The sequence below is a fragment of the Notolabrus celidotus genome, chromosome 20 (genome assembly GCF_009762535.1).
Source record: "Notolabrus celidotus isolate fNotCel1 chromosome 20, fNotCel1.pri, whole genome shotgun sequence".
NCBI lineage: Eukaryota > Metazoa > Chordata > Actinopteri > Labriformes > Labridae > Notolabrus > Notolabrus celidotus.
In genome coordinates this window covers 23,558,444-23,577,189 of record NC_048291.1, presented here as the reverse complement: position 1 = coordinate 23,577,189, position 18,746 = coordinate 23,558,444, and the positions used below count along the sequence as shown (strand labels likewise).

Here is an 18,746-nt window from a genome sequence, read left to right as displayed (position 1 = left end):
ACATAAATAAAAATGTAGCCATAAACGAAATGACTGACATTAAATTCTGTTTGATAGAAGACAAAGGAGGGATCTGATGAAGACAGCACATTTCATGCACTAACAGAGATTTATCCATAAATCAACACACATCTTTTGAATTCTCAACTATGAGGGGGAAACTGTGTAAATGTTTCCTGCATTCAGTTGAATATTCACACTTTGCATTAGCTGGCAGTGTGTGTGATGTGTGTGTGTGAGTTAGACATGAGACTGTGGGGGTCCCTCTCTCCGTTCTCTGAGTTTACACATAGTCACTGATCAAACAGCCTCAGTCATCAAACTCAACATCAAACTGTAGCAAGGCTCACAGAGACAACGGCCCAGATTTTCACCACACAAAGGAGCTTACACACACACAAATGCGCGCACACACACACACACCTAAGAATTCATACACATTGAATACATCCACTCACTCCAGCTCCAGCTCTAGGAGTTGGAGAAATTACCTTCTCTTTAGAGTCAGTCATAAGACTTTTACTGGTGCAGACCTTCAGATGTGATCTGGAATTTATTGCAGTAACAAGTAAAAGGCATAAAATGATTTTATGGAGTGCTTCAGCAGCAGAATTCATAGTTATGTTTTGTCTAGAAGCACCAATCAGTCACATCTCAGACTGTACACTTTTGAATGTTAGCATGAAGTTCATAAATCTCAGTCTGAAAAGAAACCCGAGCTCCACGGCTGCTAAAGAGCTCGAGATGATACTGAAAAGTGAAACATCTCCTTCAGTGTCCGACAGGGATTTTTTTCTCCTCATGCTGAAAGTGAAAAAGCAGGATTAGATTTCTTACTTCGTCCTTCCAGAGTCAGTCATTGTTTGCTCTCCTCCCTCAGCCGTCAAATCCGTCGTCTCCGTCCCACTTTGCCCTCCTCTTCTTTTTTTTCGTGCATCCTGAGTGAGTGTGCTGCCAAATTAAAATGTAGCACCAGTTAAGACAGACTGATTTACCAGGCGCTTTAGATCTCATTTCTTACATTGTTAGTTTTGGCAATCTTGAATAATCATCAACTGTGTGGCCAAGAAGTTTCAGAATCTAACGGTGCTAATCAACATTTCCAGTTTCAAGCAGAACTTTCTACAACAAATAAACACAAGTGATGACTGACGACTGGTGATGATGGCAGGTAGAGTAAACATGTTTCCTATTTGAAAAATTCATGAGCACTTTAGTGGCTGGTGTACATTTAGGGTGTGTGTAAATGTGTACCATGAGAGCTGCTTTTGTCACTTTCACATTTAAATCAGAGACAGGGTTGCCTCATCTCACACACTGAAAAAAGGGAACACCACCGCTCGGATCAGGCTGAGGCATTTTGGAAATATCCAATTAGTGCTTTCACAATCAGCCCACAGGGACTGAGAAAATGAGTCCCAACAGAAATGCCAAAATACAACTGCATGGATAAAATTTGGTATAAATTGGACTAAAATGGACTGTCAGTCTATTCACTATTTGTCTGGAAGTCCACCAAATGCACTGTAGCTGACAGTGAAGCTGCAGCATCCAAAATGGAGGCTCCATTTTTAATGGCGCCGTCGGCTGTCTCTGCCATGGCGGGTACGTGGCTCATACTGGCAACATGGCACATTTATGGGCATTCCCCATAAGGTGCCGTCCTGATTGATGGCACAGTCTCGTGCACCTCCCTCTCTTCAGTGCTCAGCTCTGATTTATTCGTCTCGTCTCTGTGACTTGGCACTGGCATTGCCCACTACTTCTCCTGTGGAAACTCCCTGCGGGCACATTCACTATTATTTGGAGTCCCGATGGGCAGAGGCATCAGACAGAAACATACACATACACACCCTCGTACACACACACACACACACACACACACACACACACACATTGCACTGTCTCATCTCACTCACACTGGGCCTGTGCTAGAGGGCAGGTGAGCCTCCCACTGCCTCCACTCTGAAAGGATCTCTCACCCAGAGGGCTCAGCTGCTTGGTGGGCCAGAGGGGTAAGCGGCTGTGTGAGGCTGCCAAGTGAGGGACTGGTCTGGGTGTGCAGGAGGCCAATCCTGGCACACAAACACACACACAAGCAAAAAAACGATCACACACGTGCAAGCGTACACACACACACTGCAAGTCTGTATGAAGCTTGGCAGCTTCTGCTTTTGCCAATCTGCAGTTTATGATCCTTGTCTGGCTGTCAGGATCTTCATAAAGAGATCAACCCGAGAGGTAGAGGAATCCACGAATAAATAAGACCGACGCTTTAGGAGCTCTTCGGATCGGGTCTGACTCATCACACATCTGGCACAAATATCCAGACTTTTATACGAGCTTCTGATGTGATATTCTTATAAAATGTATCCATTCAAATGCTGTTGATCTAAAACTCTAATAGCAGACAGATGAGATGTGTGTTGGCTGCAAAATAGGGTTTACAGGACATCACAAATATCAGTCTTATGTAATGTTTCACCTTTTTATATCTTTAAAATCTGTAAAATACTCATATTTTATTCTGGATATTTTCATATGTTAATGTTAATTATAACTGCTTTTTATTTAGATTTAATCATGCTTCTTGTGTGATCACGTGTTTGTCTGATATGTCTTATCGGCACATTTCAAAGTCACTAACTTGAGATCACGAGTCGTGCTGAGACACTGAAACCCTGGACTGCAGCCAGGCTGATAACGCAGAAATGGCTTCCTATGGTTAAAGCTGTAGCGTGAGTGAACGCCTCCTCCGTCAGAGAAACGTGTTAGAGACACAACTCAACTGGTCACATAACTTCCTTTAATAAACTGAACCAAGAAAACACATATTACAAAATATTTTTTCTTTTTACAGACAAGTGAAGCCGTTTTCTTCTCCCGTTTCCTTTCCAAAGCAAAAAAATGGAAACAGAAAATTGACCTTTTTTTTTTTTTTTTAACCTTGAATAATTTTCTTTGTGTTGAAAATAACTGCACAAAAAAAAAAGCTTTTGCTGCACAAGTTGGCGGGGAAGCGACAACATATTCGACGAGGCTTTCAGAGCCAGCAAGGAAAAAAGCTGAAGATTGTTTGTTTGTGTATAAAGTGTATGTTTCTCGCTGTTTACTTCAGATAGCAGGGTGGTGTGTGTGTGTGTGTGTGTGTGTGTGTGTGTGTGTGTGTGTGTGTGTGTGTGTGTGTGTGTGTGTGTGTGTGTGTGTGTGTGTGTGTGTGTGTGTGTGTGTGTGTGTGTGTGTGTGTGTGTGTGTGTGTGTGTGTGTGACAGAGTAGTCATTATGTAGTGGTTGAATCCATATTAGAGACAGAATATTGAGCACTACTGGCTTAAGCTTGTGACACAGAGGTTTGCTTCATGTTACGGAAGGATTTCTATGGATGGCCCAAGAACACGTTACAGTTCAGCGAGTTAATGACCGGCAGCCTTTGGATACAATTTCTTAAAATGTCCCGCAGACTTACTCTGATGTAGGTGCCACTCAAAGTAGACACTTTACCCACAAATCCCCACCAGGCCAAGCTCATTCAGGGGGTTCTGGGGGTCATTAAGGAGGCACAAGGCTGAAAAGAGGGGTTCTAACCAGCAGGTTTAACAGATAACCCACAATCCTTCAGTGTTAGCAGTGGACTCTGGCTGAAAGGTACCCACACAAGGTGTTTAAGCTTCAGCCAGAGTACTTTGACTGTCACAGACAATACTCCATAAGAGAGCGGAGGACAGTAATTCTATTCCCCTTAATACTCATTTCCAAGAGGAGGGCACTACAGTGGACGAAACAATCATTCGTATTGAGGGGAAAAGGATCAAGGCTGCTTTCTCTGTGAGTGTCAGCAGCAAAGCACTCAGTATGGAAGCTAAACTTCATTGAAGTCAGAAACTCTGTGGACAAGAAAGAGTGAGGATTCAAAAGGTGGTGACTTTACCTAACAGGACTTTTAAAGAACAGACTGACCCCGGGTCCAAGAACCCGAAACAACACACCTGCTCGTTCAGAGGGCAGTGATGTTCATGACCTGGAAACACCTTCAATCTCTTTCTTACATTCATTTTCAAGATCTGTGTTTCAGCTCTCGCTACCTGATCACGGTCCAGTGAGTCCTAATCTGTAGATGTCCCTCTGCATTCTTCCTCTGCCTTCCCCTCAGGCCAGGTTTTCCGGAGCCACCATAACATAACCAGGTCTGTCACACTGAAGAGGCCGGAGGTCAGCGTGCAGCTCCATGGGAGAAGCGCAGGTCCTGGTCCTTGGGGAACTGTGCTGCATTGGTAGGTGCAGCAGTCTCCTGCCCTGGTGGGGCCTCAGCTGCAGCTGAAGATTTAGGCGGCGAGTCTGCGACCCACGGTGGAGGGGGCTTTCCCGGGGCTGGAGCATCTACAGCGGGAGAGGGGTTCTTGCTGCGCTGTGGGACCTCAGCTTCCGAGTCGTGCTGAGAGATGAGCTGGAGCAAGGCGGCTGCGACAGCAGGGCTGATGTCCTGGCTGGGTTGGGTTTCAGACCCGGCCTGCTCCGCATTTCCAGTAGGGACAGCTGATGGAGGCGGCCCTGGAGGTGAGGGTGGACGCTGCTCACCTGATAGGGGCACGGGGTTAGAGCCAATCGGTTTTCTTTTTGATGCTGCGACATCTGAAGGGACCAAACAGGACAGAGGACAAGCGTTAGCTTTCAGGGAGTATCAACACGGATTATATCAGCAGAGTTATTTTTCACGCTCTCAATCTAATGTGCCAACAAAACATAAACATGTTGGGTTTTTAAAATGACCCGACATGGAATAATGTTGGCTGTCCTACCTTTACCACAAGAGGGAGGCAGAGCACTCTAAGAACATCTAAAAATCAAGTGCATCTCTGCACAATAATAAGAGCAGAAACACCTTTTTAAATACACAAAGGTTGACTTTTTAAATCTATGGTCGTAGCTTTGATAACGTACAGTAAAGACTAGACTTAAAACAGACATGTCTGGCCTTTGAGAGATCTTAAATGTACATATTCAGGTAAATTAAAACCTAGTTTGAAAATGAAAGCTTTATTTGATTTATTTTTAAGATATCACTGAAAAATATTTCATTCTATAAAGCAAAATAAAAAGTATTTTACCATTCCGAGTGTTCAAGACTTGCTATATAAACAATATAATAGTTTTAATGTATGCAAAAAAGCTGAAACTGGATTTGTTTTCCTTCAAGTGATCATTTTTAACAAAACAAAAATGCAAGAACTCGGTGGGAAACACTGGGAAGGGCGTGTACAGCTGGATGAACAGAAGAGGTGACTCATGTAGGAGAACTTTCAATATCATTAAGATGAGGACAAGATTTCTAAAACAGGTTAGTCTGTTTGTTTTCCAGTCTACAGCAGTGCAGAGAAAAACCAAGGCTGTGAAGTTTCAGAAATAACAGAAGAAAACATGAAGGTTACCATCCCAGTGTCAGCAGCAAAGTCAACAGTTTTATTCAAGTTGCTAATCACATCTTTGAACTAATCTGAGTCAGAGTTAACAGTTAAAACCAAAAAGAAAAGTGTGTGACAAAACAAAGTTAAAAGAAACATGCAGGTGAGGTCTAAAGATTGAATACATTTATTTTCACTTGATAATTTATTAGACTTTCTTCATAAAAAGGCTGACATTACAGACTGTGGAAAGCAACATCGCTTCCTGTGAAGAATCCAAGACACCTGCTTTATGATGAGAATGGAGGATGAAAAAACGGGTGTGGAAATGGAACAGATATAGAAACAAAAAATGTGAGAAAAAAAAAACAAAACAAGGAAAAAAGGGAGAAATGTGAAAGAACAATACAGTGTGAACCTTTCTTTCCACTCCCGTGAAGAACACTACACTCTCTTCTGGTTCGTTGAGTACACAGTGAAAGATGTCCGTGTGCACCAAACCTTTGCCCGGTCGTGAGGCTCACGAGACGACGGACACTCGACAGACACTCTGTTCGGTCTTTGTGCATTCTTCAACATGTGTAGTGGTGACGGGGAGCTGAGGGGGCGATGGTGAGTGTTTGAGGAATGTCAGGGATGAGGGGAAGGGTTAGGGAGGCAATGATAAGTCTAAGAGCCAAATTTATGGGGTTAATAATCATTTTGTCATTTTCATAAGGCCGTCTAATTTATTTCATACATAAACTCTATCACTCTGTTTGTTCTCTGCCCTCCGCTCTGCATTCTTGCAGTCCCCGGTAATTTTCATCACGACCTGGCTCCCCTCTTGTTCCACCCTCTAGAGACTAAACCCAGACTTGCCCTTGCCATCAGTAGTGGAGGCGGATGAATCGCGCTTTAGTGCCTCCTCTGATTGGACGCCATTGCTCTCATTGCCTTGCTCCTCGGTTTGTGGCTTAATGATGTGGCCTAAAATGAGAGCCAGCAGGTTGGCCTGGTCTTCCTGGCTCAGCGGCGGGTCTCCGGATGTCGGCGAGAGTTCCTGGGGTTCAGGAGGTGGTTCTGGCGGCTGGGATCTGGCAGTAGCCTGAGGCTGGTCCTCTGGAGCCCCCTGGTGGTCAGAAGCTTCACTGAGCGCAGACAGAGACTGGCTGAGGGTCTCTGGGTTGGAGAGGTTGAGGAGCTGGGCCACTTGAGGCAGGCTGAGGTCTGTGTGTCCCTGCAGGAGGTTCACCAGCACCGCCAGCTCTGCCGGGTTCAACTGTTCTGCAGCAGCACCCAGGCCTGAACACACAAAGTCATGTTCACACACGTTTATGAAACATTGAAACATTTATGGTCAAATGTGTTTCTGTGAACCGGTGGGTGGCAGCTGTTACCTGAGAGCTCAGACTCGATGTTGGCTGTGGAGGGGGGTTTTCCTTGTGGGGGTGGTGGGGCTCCAGCCGGGCTGCTATGGGCTCGGCTGTTCTCCCCACTGGAGGTTCCTGTCGCATCCTTACGGGGCACTTTAGGCACAGGCACATCACCGGGCAGCCCGCTCTGACGAGCTCGCCGTCTCTTCTTACTCCACAGCTCGTGGCAGTCTTGGTGGTGAGGAAGACTGAGACGAAGAAGGAATATAAATGAACTAAAGAACTAAAATAAATTCTACAATTGTAACCCATCCAACAGAATTTACAACTTCAAACACATCAAAATAAAATAAATAGTGTTGCTTTACCTCAGACAATAAGAACACACACATACACTACCAGTCAGAAGTTTGGAACCCCCTTCTCATTCAATTTGGTATTTATTTTAATTATTTGAAACACTGTAGATTAATACTGAAGACATCCAAACTATGAAAGAACATTTATGGAATTATTTAATTCACAAAAAGTGTTAAACAAAGCAGAATATGTTTTAGATTTTAGATTCTGTAAAGTAGACTCCTTTTTCCTTCATGACAGCTTTGCACACTCTTGGTTTTCTCTCAGTCTGCTTCATGAAGTGGTCTCCTGGAATGGTTTCTAATGAACATGAGCCTTGTCAAGAGTTCATTTGTAGAATGACTTGCCTTCTTAATGTGTTTGAGACCATCAGTTGTGTTGTTCAGAGGTAGGGTTAGTACACAATGGATAGCCCTATTTGACTACTGTTGTAATCCATGCTATGGTGAAACCAGATTATTTCCTAGTTTTGATGTCTTCAGTATTAATCTACAATGTTGAAAAATAATTAAAACAAATGAAACCCATTGAATGAGAAGGTGTGGCTAAACTTTTGACTGGTAGTGTATCTAATAAAGTGAAGTCAAAGATGAAAGCAGAGCTCAAGGTGAACTTACTCTGGAGGTGGCATCCTGCTGGGCTCAACGTCACACAGGAAGTCACAGTGGAGGGCCTGCTCTGACGTGCAGCGCCGTGCAGGGTCCAAGGTGAGCATTTGGTCAAGTAAGTCCAGAGCAGTAGTCGGTAAACTGAGAAGAGCAGAAGAGATTATTTATCTGTAGAAACAGACAAACAGTTAATCATGACTCCTTTAAGGCAGCGCAGTGTGAATACGTACACAGCAAACTCCTCCCGCAGTCGCCGTCTGTACTGCTTCTTGGGTTTCATGGTGTTGAAGAGAGGAAGCTTAATGACGTCGGGCCAGACTGCTGGGCAGGGACTCCCACACAGACGACTGAAGGGAGCGAGAGAGTAAGAGAGATGTGGGGTCAGTGATGACAGAAAGAGAAACTGGGATGTGAGGTGATGTTACATGAGGCAGTGTGGGAACAAACCTGATGAGTTCCAGTTGTAGTAGCTCCTGGTTAGCCTGAAAGATGGGCCTCTTGGTAAAAAGCTCTCCAAGAATACATCTGAGCGAAGAACGAGAAGAGAGGAAGAACATATTAATACCTGGCTTTCCTGTGTTAGATACTTGACTGTGATTGGTCAAAACCCCTTGGCAGATGGGTTTTTAATTCTGAAAGGCGACACTGTGGACAACCTGATCTTACAATCTGTGAGAAGGAGTTAGAGCACATCTAGTGCACTGTTTATGATTTCACCTCTTCCTGTTGACAATGTGAGAACATTTATTTTATTCCTCTTGATTTGAAACTTTAGGTTGATGATTAATGGCTGACCGGTCAACAGCAGAGAAAGATGAGGAGATGGAAAACTGTAGAAATTAGTGAGCGATGTTCAAACACACGAGGAGCTGAGTAAGAGATGCAACCACGAATCATAACACGGTACAAGCTTTGGTACCTCCCAACTAAATTTACTCGAAAACAAAGGAGGGGTCTGTCAGAGAGGATCACGACCATGCCCTTTTAATCCCACTCGTTCTGAAGAGGACAGAGAGCAGGACCCCAAACTCTGACATTAGTATGCACAGAATCCTTTATCTTATATAAAGACAAAGAGCTGCAGACGGATACAAAAGAGAGCTCTGGCATTTAATGAAAATAGTACAGATGAGTATCATCAGGCCTTTAGTGGTATTGATAGACACCAATACTGCATAGATAATAATAATTATTGATACTCTTGAGCAGGGGTTTCCAAAGTGGGGATCAGGAGCCCACGGGGGTCGTGAGATGTCTTCCAGAGTGTTTTTTTAATCTAAAATTAGTACATTTTACCCATTATAGTAAAATATAGACAAAAATAGTGGCTAACCTTGAAATAAAACCTTGAAAATAGAAAATCTAATGAGTTTTCTGCCTTTCTTTTTGCCAGATGACTCCTAAGTTTATGGTTAGTGAACAGTTAATTATCAAAAGCATCAGTATCAGTAGGTTAATTCATAATGGCACAGGAAATACAGTCACATACTCATACAGGTAGGCTCATTTTCTGCAGACTAGCTGAATAAAGCCACATTAGATAACTTTGAGGGACAGTGGGGGTCACAGTCTTTGGCACCTATATTTTTGGGGTCGCGGGCTGAATGGTTTGGGAACCCCTGATCTTGAGCACTACTCTCACTCATTTGGTGCAACAAAAAAAACTGGATGGGGAAATGTCAACAGCTTAACATTTATTTCATCATTTTATGATTTAACGAGCTGCTGCTTCACTGATGTTGTCTTTCAGGTGTCTTTGGAAGGAAAACTAGAAGTTAACTGAGTCAGTGCACTCTTATTTTTCAGATACATCTTTGAACTCTGAAGAATTCAGAAGGAACTTCAATTTAATAAAGATGCCAAATGACGATGAACTCAACTCATGACTGTATTACCAAAACTAAACATACTGTTGTTCATTAGTGTGCCGATGAGCAGGAGGATAATGTGACCTTCTCTGACTGAGAGGTAATCTCAGGATTTCATGTCACCAATGATCAAGAGATAAATTCATCATGAAGCTTAAGGGTAAAGTATGCATTTTAAGGTGACTGTCCTCATAAGAAACCTTGAGTTCAAAATCTAAATATAATTTTGATTTTCCTCAAACATTTTCATCATAATAATAAACATTTGCCATAACATTTTCTGCCATACACCAAGTTAAACATGTTTCTTCTTTTTCTCCATAGATTGTTGTAATGTGTGCAAACAAAGATCTTTAATAATCATGAATAAGCTACTAGATGTGCTACATGACAGTGTCATACTCACCCACAGCTCCAAACATCTATGGCAGGAGAGTATCTCTCCTCTCCCAGCAGTAGTTCAGGAGGGCGGTACCATAGTGTGATTACTTTATTAGTGTACGGCCGACTGGGGGCAAGGAAAGAGAGAGGACGGTCAGACTCATGTCACATTTATGGAGCACACAAAGACAAACGCTTCAACTTTCACTGTCTGAGAGCTCTGAGGGTGAAAACTGTGAAAGACACTGCCATCTAGTGGAGAGTCACTGTACATGCAGGGTAAGGTATCATGATTATTTCATCATACATTTAAATCTGTGAGGTCCCTGTGAAGTAATTACATTCAGGAGGTTAATATGTTCATGAAAAACTCTCAGCTTACCTTTCCTCTGAACTGTAAAGACGAGCCAAACCAAAGTCAGCCAGCTTGATCTGACCTCTGTACGAAGAAAAACAGAAGACAAAACAAAGCTCAGCTTATCTGAGAGAGACAGGAATTTTATTTTGAACACTTGTGATGCAAAGGTTACTTATTATTTCTTCCCCATTTTACAAATGCAGCAAATGTCAGGACATGTTCTGTAACTGATGTCCAAACTCAAGTGTATTTTTACAGTCACAGCAAAACCCAACCTTTTCTGTTTATACTGGAATGTAAGCCACTGCTGTAACCTAAGTTCAGTTTGCTGTTGCCTCATGACGTGTCTGTTGACTTGACATAGGTTTGTACAGAGCAACAAGCTGCAAAAATATCTTGTACAGTTGAAAAATTTGATTGATTTAGAGGTATAATAAAGTTTTCTACTGATAAAGTTAGCACTTTGCAGTATTTGGCTGTGTGTTTTTAATATTAACAGACTATAGCTCCTTTAAAACCACCTGCAGGGATGTTCAGCTGTTGATGTGAATACTGCTGCATTAAATCTGGTATTTGTTGATATCTCTGTGTGAGGGGATCAGATGCAGAATAGCACACAAACAAACTGCAGCTGAGCTATGATGCAATCCAGCCGCACTATTTCCCTCCTCACCTGTTGTTGAGCAGAATGTTGGAGCATTTGATGTCTCTGTGAAGGAAATTGTTCTTATGGCAGTAGTCCAGACCTTCCATCAGCTGGCGCATGAAGCTGCGGATGTGCTCATGGGAGAACTGGACTAGGCCTGATTCCAGCAGGCCCATCAGGTCGTGGTCCATGTACTCAAAAACCAGATAAAATGCACCTGAAACAGAGGAGGGATGTGGTCAAGAACAAGACGCACGAGAAAACCCCATCTGGAGGTCAGGAGGTCAGATGTGACGAGAAATTTAATGCGAACAAAGAGTTACAATTACTACTGAAACTGTGCAGTTACTGTGCAGAGTCAGATACAGTACACTGTAATGCTGTTTTGTTCAGTCTTGAATCCAGAATAATTATCAAATCTGAAAACTCAGTAAACTCCTACAGCACTTTTCTGTGGGTTAAAACTTAAAAATAAGACAGGCTGATAGTTTTCTCCTCATGTCAGTTAAACAAACTAACTGTGGAAGCTATTAACTTCAGAGGCTTTCTCATCTTACAACATTAGACACATATTGATGGTGAGATAAACATTTTACATTACTTTTAAGTGCTCAAATCATACTTAAAGCTGGGGTTGGTAGTCAGATTTAGATACACTTTTTGTCATACTGGTTAAAATGATCTGTATGTCCCGATGGTAATCAATACATGATGTGTTCCTAAAAAAGAGCGACAAGAAGCTGCTATCTACAGCCAGAGTAAACCTGGGCCTGTCCCCTCTGACCCGATGAGGTGCTTTGCTCAGGACTGTAGTTCGGATCAGAGTCTAAAAAGTTCTCACCACGGGGGCTCTGACAAGCAAAATAATTAATGACATTTAGTAAGTACTCCAGAAAATGTAGATGTACTGTAGCGTCTGTCCTAACGCTGTAGGGATGACGAGCCGATTCGTGAACACGTTGAGCTTTAACAACGGGTCACAGTTGGCCGTGACCATGCCAACCAACAAAGCAACAATCAATGTTTGAATGAATGAAGAACTTCTCCTCTTGTCTCTCCTCTCTCCCGCTCGCACACTCTACACCTCTCCTGATGCCTTCACTGACCGTCAACACTGTAGGAATTAAGAACATCTACACTGAACACATTTAACAAACAGTAGAGTTGTTACAGTTTTATGTGTGTTATAACTTTTCTCCTGATATCGTGTCACCGGTACAACTGGATAATGCTAGCATGACAGTTGTGAGTACTAACAGCAGTCATGTTTGTTTCACTTTTAACTTTCACTATGAGAATGTTTTGGTGAGGACCGGTTTTGAATCAGTCACCATCATATTGTCGCAAGTCAGTAGCGCTTGTGCATGTGAGCGGGGGCGTCGTTTTGGAGGAGCTCCAGGAGGGGGGTTTGGACGGAGTCCTGAGGAAATGCTACATTCAAATTCATGCTAGTTTTCCATCCTAGCTTTAAGGCTGATTTATACTTCTGCGTCGCCCCAACGCAGCAGTGGCTGACACGGACATGATTACTACATACTAGTGCATTGATGTGTCCGTGACGCGCAGCAATTCTCCAGCGAAACGCCAGTGTGGTCTCTCTGATAGCCGGTCGACTGCTTCCGGCCCCGTTACAATCTCTGTTTACTTTTCCACAGCGATTCAGAGCGTGTTCTGTTAATCTACAGCTGATACATGTTGCTGTTTATCATACAGACATGATTACATGAAGAATAGAGAGGAGGAGATGAAATACACGGCCAATGTGCGGCCGGTGAGCGGGGATCCCTGAAGTGCTGTAAATGAGGGAAACACAAAGCCGCTGAGAGGGCTTGCAGTCCGCGTCAATTCTATGGTAGTTATATTTTGGAGGAGGTGCACGTCAGCTACTTGCGTAGGCCTCTGCGTAGTTACAGGAGCTACGCGGACCCCCGGCGTAGGCTATGCCGTCGATTCGACGCAGAAGTATAAATCAGCCTTTAGTTATACCAAATATGTCCGACTGCAGTATTTTTATTTCTTTCAGATAAAACAAAACTTATTCCGATCCAAATTTTGCAACCCATATTACATTAATTTAAGGATTTCCCTGATATTACCTTTGATTAAGCTAGATTACCATAAATTCATATTTTGGAAAAGGGGAAAGCCACGGAAGCTGTGCTTAGGCACGCTGGCTTGAGTCAGGGAATAAGTTTAAATAGTTCAGAGCATAACTCTTCTAAAAAGGTAACAATCAGGAAAATAAATAGATAAATATTCTGGGTTTTGATCTACAGTATCTAAAATCCACCCAAAATCCTCTACATCTGTTCTGTTTTTATTACCAATTCAAGCTAAGAACCGATGATCAGAAGCACAACATGTCAAAGTTTCAAACAGACCGCAGTTGAGCAGCATTTTATTAGACCTTGTATAATCTTTTAATATTAGCAGGTCCCGATAGATCATTTCTAAACTTCTTACCTTTGTCCTTTTTAAAGTCGAGGGCATCCTGCTTGTCAGTCACGATCTCCTTCATGTTGACAACACTACGGTGTTTGAGCTGCCGCAAGATCTTGATCTCTCGAATGGCTGTGATGGGGAAACCCTCCTTTTCATTGTCCAGACGCACTTTCTTCAGAGCTACCAGTTCACCTGGGATGTTCAAAAGAGAAACAGCTATTAGGATTCAGTCCAGAGACACTTCAGAGAACTGCTATGATGGAAGGTACTTACCGGTGTCTTTGTCCTTGGCCTTGTACACTTGGCCATAGGTTCCTTCGCCAATAATGCCAATTATATCAAATTTATCTACACAGCGTTTCCCCCAGTCACTCTGGGTGTGTTTACGCTCACCGTATCGTGGGCAGCAAATCCTGTGAAGCATCACAACAGCAAAGGTTAAAAACTCAGAATTTAAAAACAAAAGGTTTGAGAAGCGCAACAAAATAGAATAAACTGACTTTGGTCTCTTCTTAAGGGCTGTCTGGGGTAACATAGGAGCCTGGCGGATGGGTGACTGCGGAGGTGAGGCGTCTCCTCCAGTTAGGGTGGGTGGTAAAGGAAGGTCAGTGATTGATGGCCGACTGCGACCCTCCTTGTCTTTTCTAGACAGCTTGTGAGGTGGGGTGGACTTCTTTGGACTAAGGATGCAAAGACAAGGTCCATGTTGTTTATATCAGTTTACCATGAAGGACACTGATGTTCAGGAAGCAAAACAGAAACAATGTGCAAACAACAGAGCCACTCGAAGACCGACAACATGAACACCCATTGGAAAAAGGCTGTTACTGCATCTTAATAGAGGGAGGATGAATTGACACAAATTTTTAAATGAGACTGCTCAGAACTGGAGCTACAGAGCCGGTTGCTGCAGGAAGGTAAATATGATGTTGTGTACTCGGATAATAAAGAGAACAATGCAGAAAATCATTAGTGTAAAAACATATTAATCTTCCTGCAGGTTAGAAGCACAGGATATACCCGAGTGTGTGCCATTATATTGTTCTTTGTATTATGACGACTATGAGAGATGAGCATGCATTAAATGAGCTGTGTTACTTATACTCAGTTTCCCCTCTATCCCTCGTCATGTGTCTCACCTGTCTAGGGCGTTTCCCAGCAGTGCAGGCGGTAAAGGCAGGGGAGGCAGAGTGGATGTTTTGTGGAGCGGCGTTAGGCGCATGGGGCTGCGTGTAGGAAGCGGAGCTGGAGATTTGGCCTGGGATGTGGCTGAGGGTGCAGGAGGCTGAATACTTGTTTCTGTATGAGGTGGTGGTGGTGGTGGATGGGCTTGTGCTCCTTGACCGAGTGTCACAGGTGGAGAGGGCTGAGGAGGAGGGGGTGCAGGAGACGAGGTGGAAGAGGAAGGTCTAGCTGTACCCTCATCTTCAACATTAGGATCATCCTGCGATAATGTCGCAGGCGGGGGCGGAGGGGGTTCTTCTACCTCTCTGTCTGGCTGTGCAGCCTCGGTTTTGGAAGGCCGCAAGTTGGAAGGGCCTGCAAGTTTACGTGCTGGGGGCAGAGGAGAAGCTCCACCGCTGGCACGCGCTGCGGCCTCAGCAGCCTGGCGTTCCTTCTTCCTTCTGCTCAGTTCTGCGCCCAGGCTGGAGTTCAGCGGCAGGCGAGAGGAGGGTGGGGAGCGGCTCGATGGCCGACTGCTGTGGGAGGTGCCCCCCACTCCAACAGAGGAAGTATGCCTCTTGTTTCGGGATCGAGAGGAGGAGCGACGAGAAGATGAGTAGTGCAGAGGGGAGCGACTTCTGGAGCGGCCAGAGCGTCTAAAAAGAAAAAAGGTGTTGCATTTTAAAAATCACAAACACACATACACAATGATAGTTTGACAGCTCCTTCTGAAAGTCAGAGACTGATGAAAACATGGGGCATGCTTTTTGAAAATGTCCAAACAAGGAAGAGTAAGTAGTACAATGACAACCTTTTGGAAATAAAAATGTGTTGGACCTTGGATTCTGAAAAAAGTATGTTTAGAAGAATACACAAAATTATTAAGAGAGAAGTCAAACTGTGGCTCTTGAACCTGAAGGACAGCCTCGATCCAGAACTTTTGTTTCCTGTAAAGTGACACTGATTGCTCTGTGTCCATATTTTGTAATTCACATTTGCTTCGACTCCATCCCAGTAACAAATAAGGGCGAATGTTTGCATCAAATACAGACAACAAACACTAATCGAGGATAGTTTTGGAGACAGTTAATGACTGAAGGCTGACAATTTGTACTCATAAAAGGTGCAACTTTGTTCTCTCAATCCAGCAAACTATAGAACAATCTTATAACTTATAAAGCAAGTCCTCTTACCCCCAGACGCCAGGCCTATAATGCTGTCCTACTCTCTGTTTCAAGACAAAGTGGTGTTCAACTTTGTGACTCAAGAATAATCAATGCAAATGTCTCCAAAACCAACATGGCAGGATCAAACCCAAGCTGCCTCCACTGTGTCCTAACCCTCATGGAAACCAAAGCCCACAGTTTCACAGATGATCAGAAGATGAGCTTTCATATCACCTGGCCATCTTGACACCGCCTCCATCCATTAATTCTCTCACCCCCGGGTATGAAAAGCTTCCACATGGAGAACATCAGCATCCTGTACAGTTAACATCTTGCTGTAAGGAGAATAGCTGAACGAGCTCAACAGGTCTGCCTGGCTCTGAAGTAAAACCGTAGGCTGCTTCTGTCAGATTGTTTAAACAGCTATGCAAATACTGCCAAATAAGGCTGGAAAGGTACCAGGGTATGCTGTCCCATAACTCACTCATCCTGGCCTGTGAAATGCTATATGTCCCCTGTCAACACGTGTCACAGTGTGGCTATGACCTGCAACTTTTAGGAGCATATAACACAAAGATATTTAGCAGACACTCACCTAGACATGGGGCTGGTGCTGGAGGATCTGCGAGTACCATAGGGGCTGATGGAGCGTCTCCTTGAGTAAGGGCTGCTGTCCCTCTCATAGCTGGAGGACCTGTGTCTACTGCCATAGGGGCTGTCTGATCTCTGTCTGCTGCGGCGAGATGTGTCCCTATAGGGACTGGGGCTCTGCTGGGCCACCCTCCGCCTGGAGTAGCCATCATCCCCCTGCTGACCATATCCACTCCCCTGTGGACTCTCGCTTCCAGGCCCTCTCCTGGGACTGGGCGAAAGAGCAGAGCTGGTGCCCTTCCTGCGAGGGCTACCCCTACTCGAGGACTTGCCTTTCGGGCTTGCCTTGTTGTGGCTCTTGGTGGACTTGCGGTGGCCCCCGTCTGCCCGGCTCCTCTGTGAGGCTGCGCGGCTGGTCTCTCCTCCTCGGCCCTCTCTGCGCTGCTGCCGGTCCTTGCGAGACTTCCCTGAGCGGCTGCTCTCCTTGCTGCGGGATGAGGATGTGGAGGAAGTGGTGCTCCCTACACTGGCCACAGGCTGAGGCTGGGAGGAGGGCATCAGCTCCCCACGTTTGGAGTCACCCTCCTGCTGGACCTGGCGTTTGGATGACAGACCAGAAGAGGCAGCCTTCTCCTTGCTCTTCCCCGAAACCCCTTTCTCGCGGTCCTTGCTGCTCTTTTTCTTGTACCCACGTTCCCCATTACCAGGGTCTCTAACTTTGTTTGGGTCCTTAGGTTTCTTGCGGGACTGTCTGTGTCCCTTACTCTGTCTACTTTCAGCTTCTCTGCTGACACTGTCCTTCTCGTAGTCTGGTGACGGCTCCAGTCGGTACCCGCCGGCCCTGTCAGAGGGCCTGGAGGACGGGGGGTCCGAGAAAGTGTCCGAATCCGAGCTGATATCATCGTACTCCACCAGAGGCTTCACGGTGTTGACACCAGGTGGCGCAGTGTCGCCTAGGGTAAAATATTCTGGTCCCGGTGTCGCCAAGGATCCTCTATTATGTTTGTTTGATTTATGCCGTTTACGTTTTGTAGAGGACATTGAAGATTTTAACTGCACCTTGTCCTCTTTGCTTGCCTTTTCTCCCGCAGAGGTATGAGTCTGGGCCTGGGTCTGGTGTGGTGGCACACCGCTGTTGCTAGATTCTGGCTTCCTCTTGGTCCCATGGTGTCGGTCCGACCCAGGCATCCCTCACGCCGACGGTACCTCTCCTGTAACTGGGCCTCTGTGGTCCAGCCAATTCATTCACAAGGAGGGTAGCAGCAGCTAATCCAAATGTCAAAAACAAAAAGTGTTACTAAGCAGAAAGAGGGCAAAAGAAGACATGAAATGAACAAACTAGGCCGCTCACGTCCAGTTCTCCTCGATACCAATTCATTCCAGTGAGATCCTTTAAGTTAGTTCATCAAAGCAGAAAAATGCCACTGTGGTTTCCCGGCGCTGTGAAGTGTTGTACCTCGAAATATTCAGGGAATTAAAAAGATCCCAACAAAACACCGGAGCATTGTGGAGTCGCCTCCGTCTTAGTTTTAGCTAGCACCGCTAGCTAACGCTCGGCGGTTAGCGAGCTGACTCGCAGAAAAGAAAAAAGTCCCTTTGTGAATGGTGTCCTTGTCCGGTGCCAAGTTAAGTAAAGGTGTTTTTTATCCCACAAAATTACGGTCTTAGCATTCAGAAACAAGCCATGCCTTCATTGGAAGACGCTTGTTTCTCGAACAAAATGAAAACTTGACCCGGTTGGTACTGTTTACATATTCCCTTTAATGTTAGTTTTATCCCCTATAAATTCAATACTGATAAGAAATCATAGTATTTTCGTGTGCAGAAGATGTTCCAGTTTATTATCAATGGCTCTGGGATTCAATCAGGCCTATATTTAGGGCGATGCTAGTGGATTTAATATCATCCACAGCCCTATCTGAAGGACACTACAAACGCCATTGTGGCTCCTGTAACTAGCAACTCCTGCGCACAGCGGAATGAACCGGAAACCGGAAGACTGTCAATCTGGGATATATCTTAGCAACAGCCAATCAGAAGCATCAGGACAGATGGCCCGCCTCCTGCCGCGCGCTAGCAACATACACTGTGAAGGAGATGCTAATATTTGAAAAATAATCAAATATTCCAGAATTATCTAACAACGCGTGACTAATAACAATTTATTTATTTTTAATTTTTAATTGTATTTAATTTTTGTATTTGTCTATTTACATTATTATTTATTTACTTTATACAAATTGATTTGTATACGCTTCTCTATATCATTTAAATTCTAATATAATATGTACCACTATTGTTGTTGTTGTTGTTGTTGTTGTTGTTGTTTTTGTTTTTGTTTTTGTTGTATGTCACTATCTGTGTGCTGTCCTGGTTTTGTGTTGTTTGTATTTAACAAAATGTCAATA

General features: G+C 44.3%; 1 protein-coding gene across 2 annotated transcripts; it reads right to left on the bottom strand.

Moving 5' to 3' along the window:
* Window positions 1-540: 540 nt before the first annotated feature.
* Window positions 541-18,338, bottom strand: cdk12 (cyclin-dependent kinase 12). Of its 2 annotated transcripts, XR_004635176.1 has the most exons (16): window positions 17,690-18,338; window positions 16,343-17,604; window positions 14,557-15,237; window positions 13,918-14,097; window positions 13,691-13,830; window positions 13,439-13,609; window positions 11,003-11,192; window positions 10,354-10,410; window positions 9,997-10,098; window positions 8,170-8,247; window positions 7,953-8,069; window positions 7,732-7,863; window positions 6,779-7,002; window positions 6,261-6,683; window positions 4,083-4,629; window positions 541-951 (listed from the first exon to the last, which is right to left on the bottom strand). XR_004635176.1 is itself a non-coding variant. In XM_034711386.1 (15 exons), exons 2-15 carry the CDS (start codon window positions 17,524-17,526, stop codon window positions 4,211-4,213), a joined length of 4,098 nt encoding a protein of 1,365 aa, XP_034567277.1. In that variant the 5' UTR covers window positions 17,527-17,604; window positions 17,690-18,338; the 3' UTR covers window positions 2,785-4,210. The 2 variants fall into 2 exon arrangements, 1 of the variants encoding a protein (XP_034567277.1); XM_034711386.1 differs by lacking the exon at window positions 541-951 and having other exon boundaries at window positions 2,785-4,629.
* Window positions 18,339-18,746: the final 408 nt, after the last annotated feature.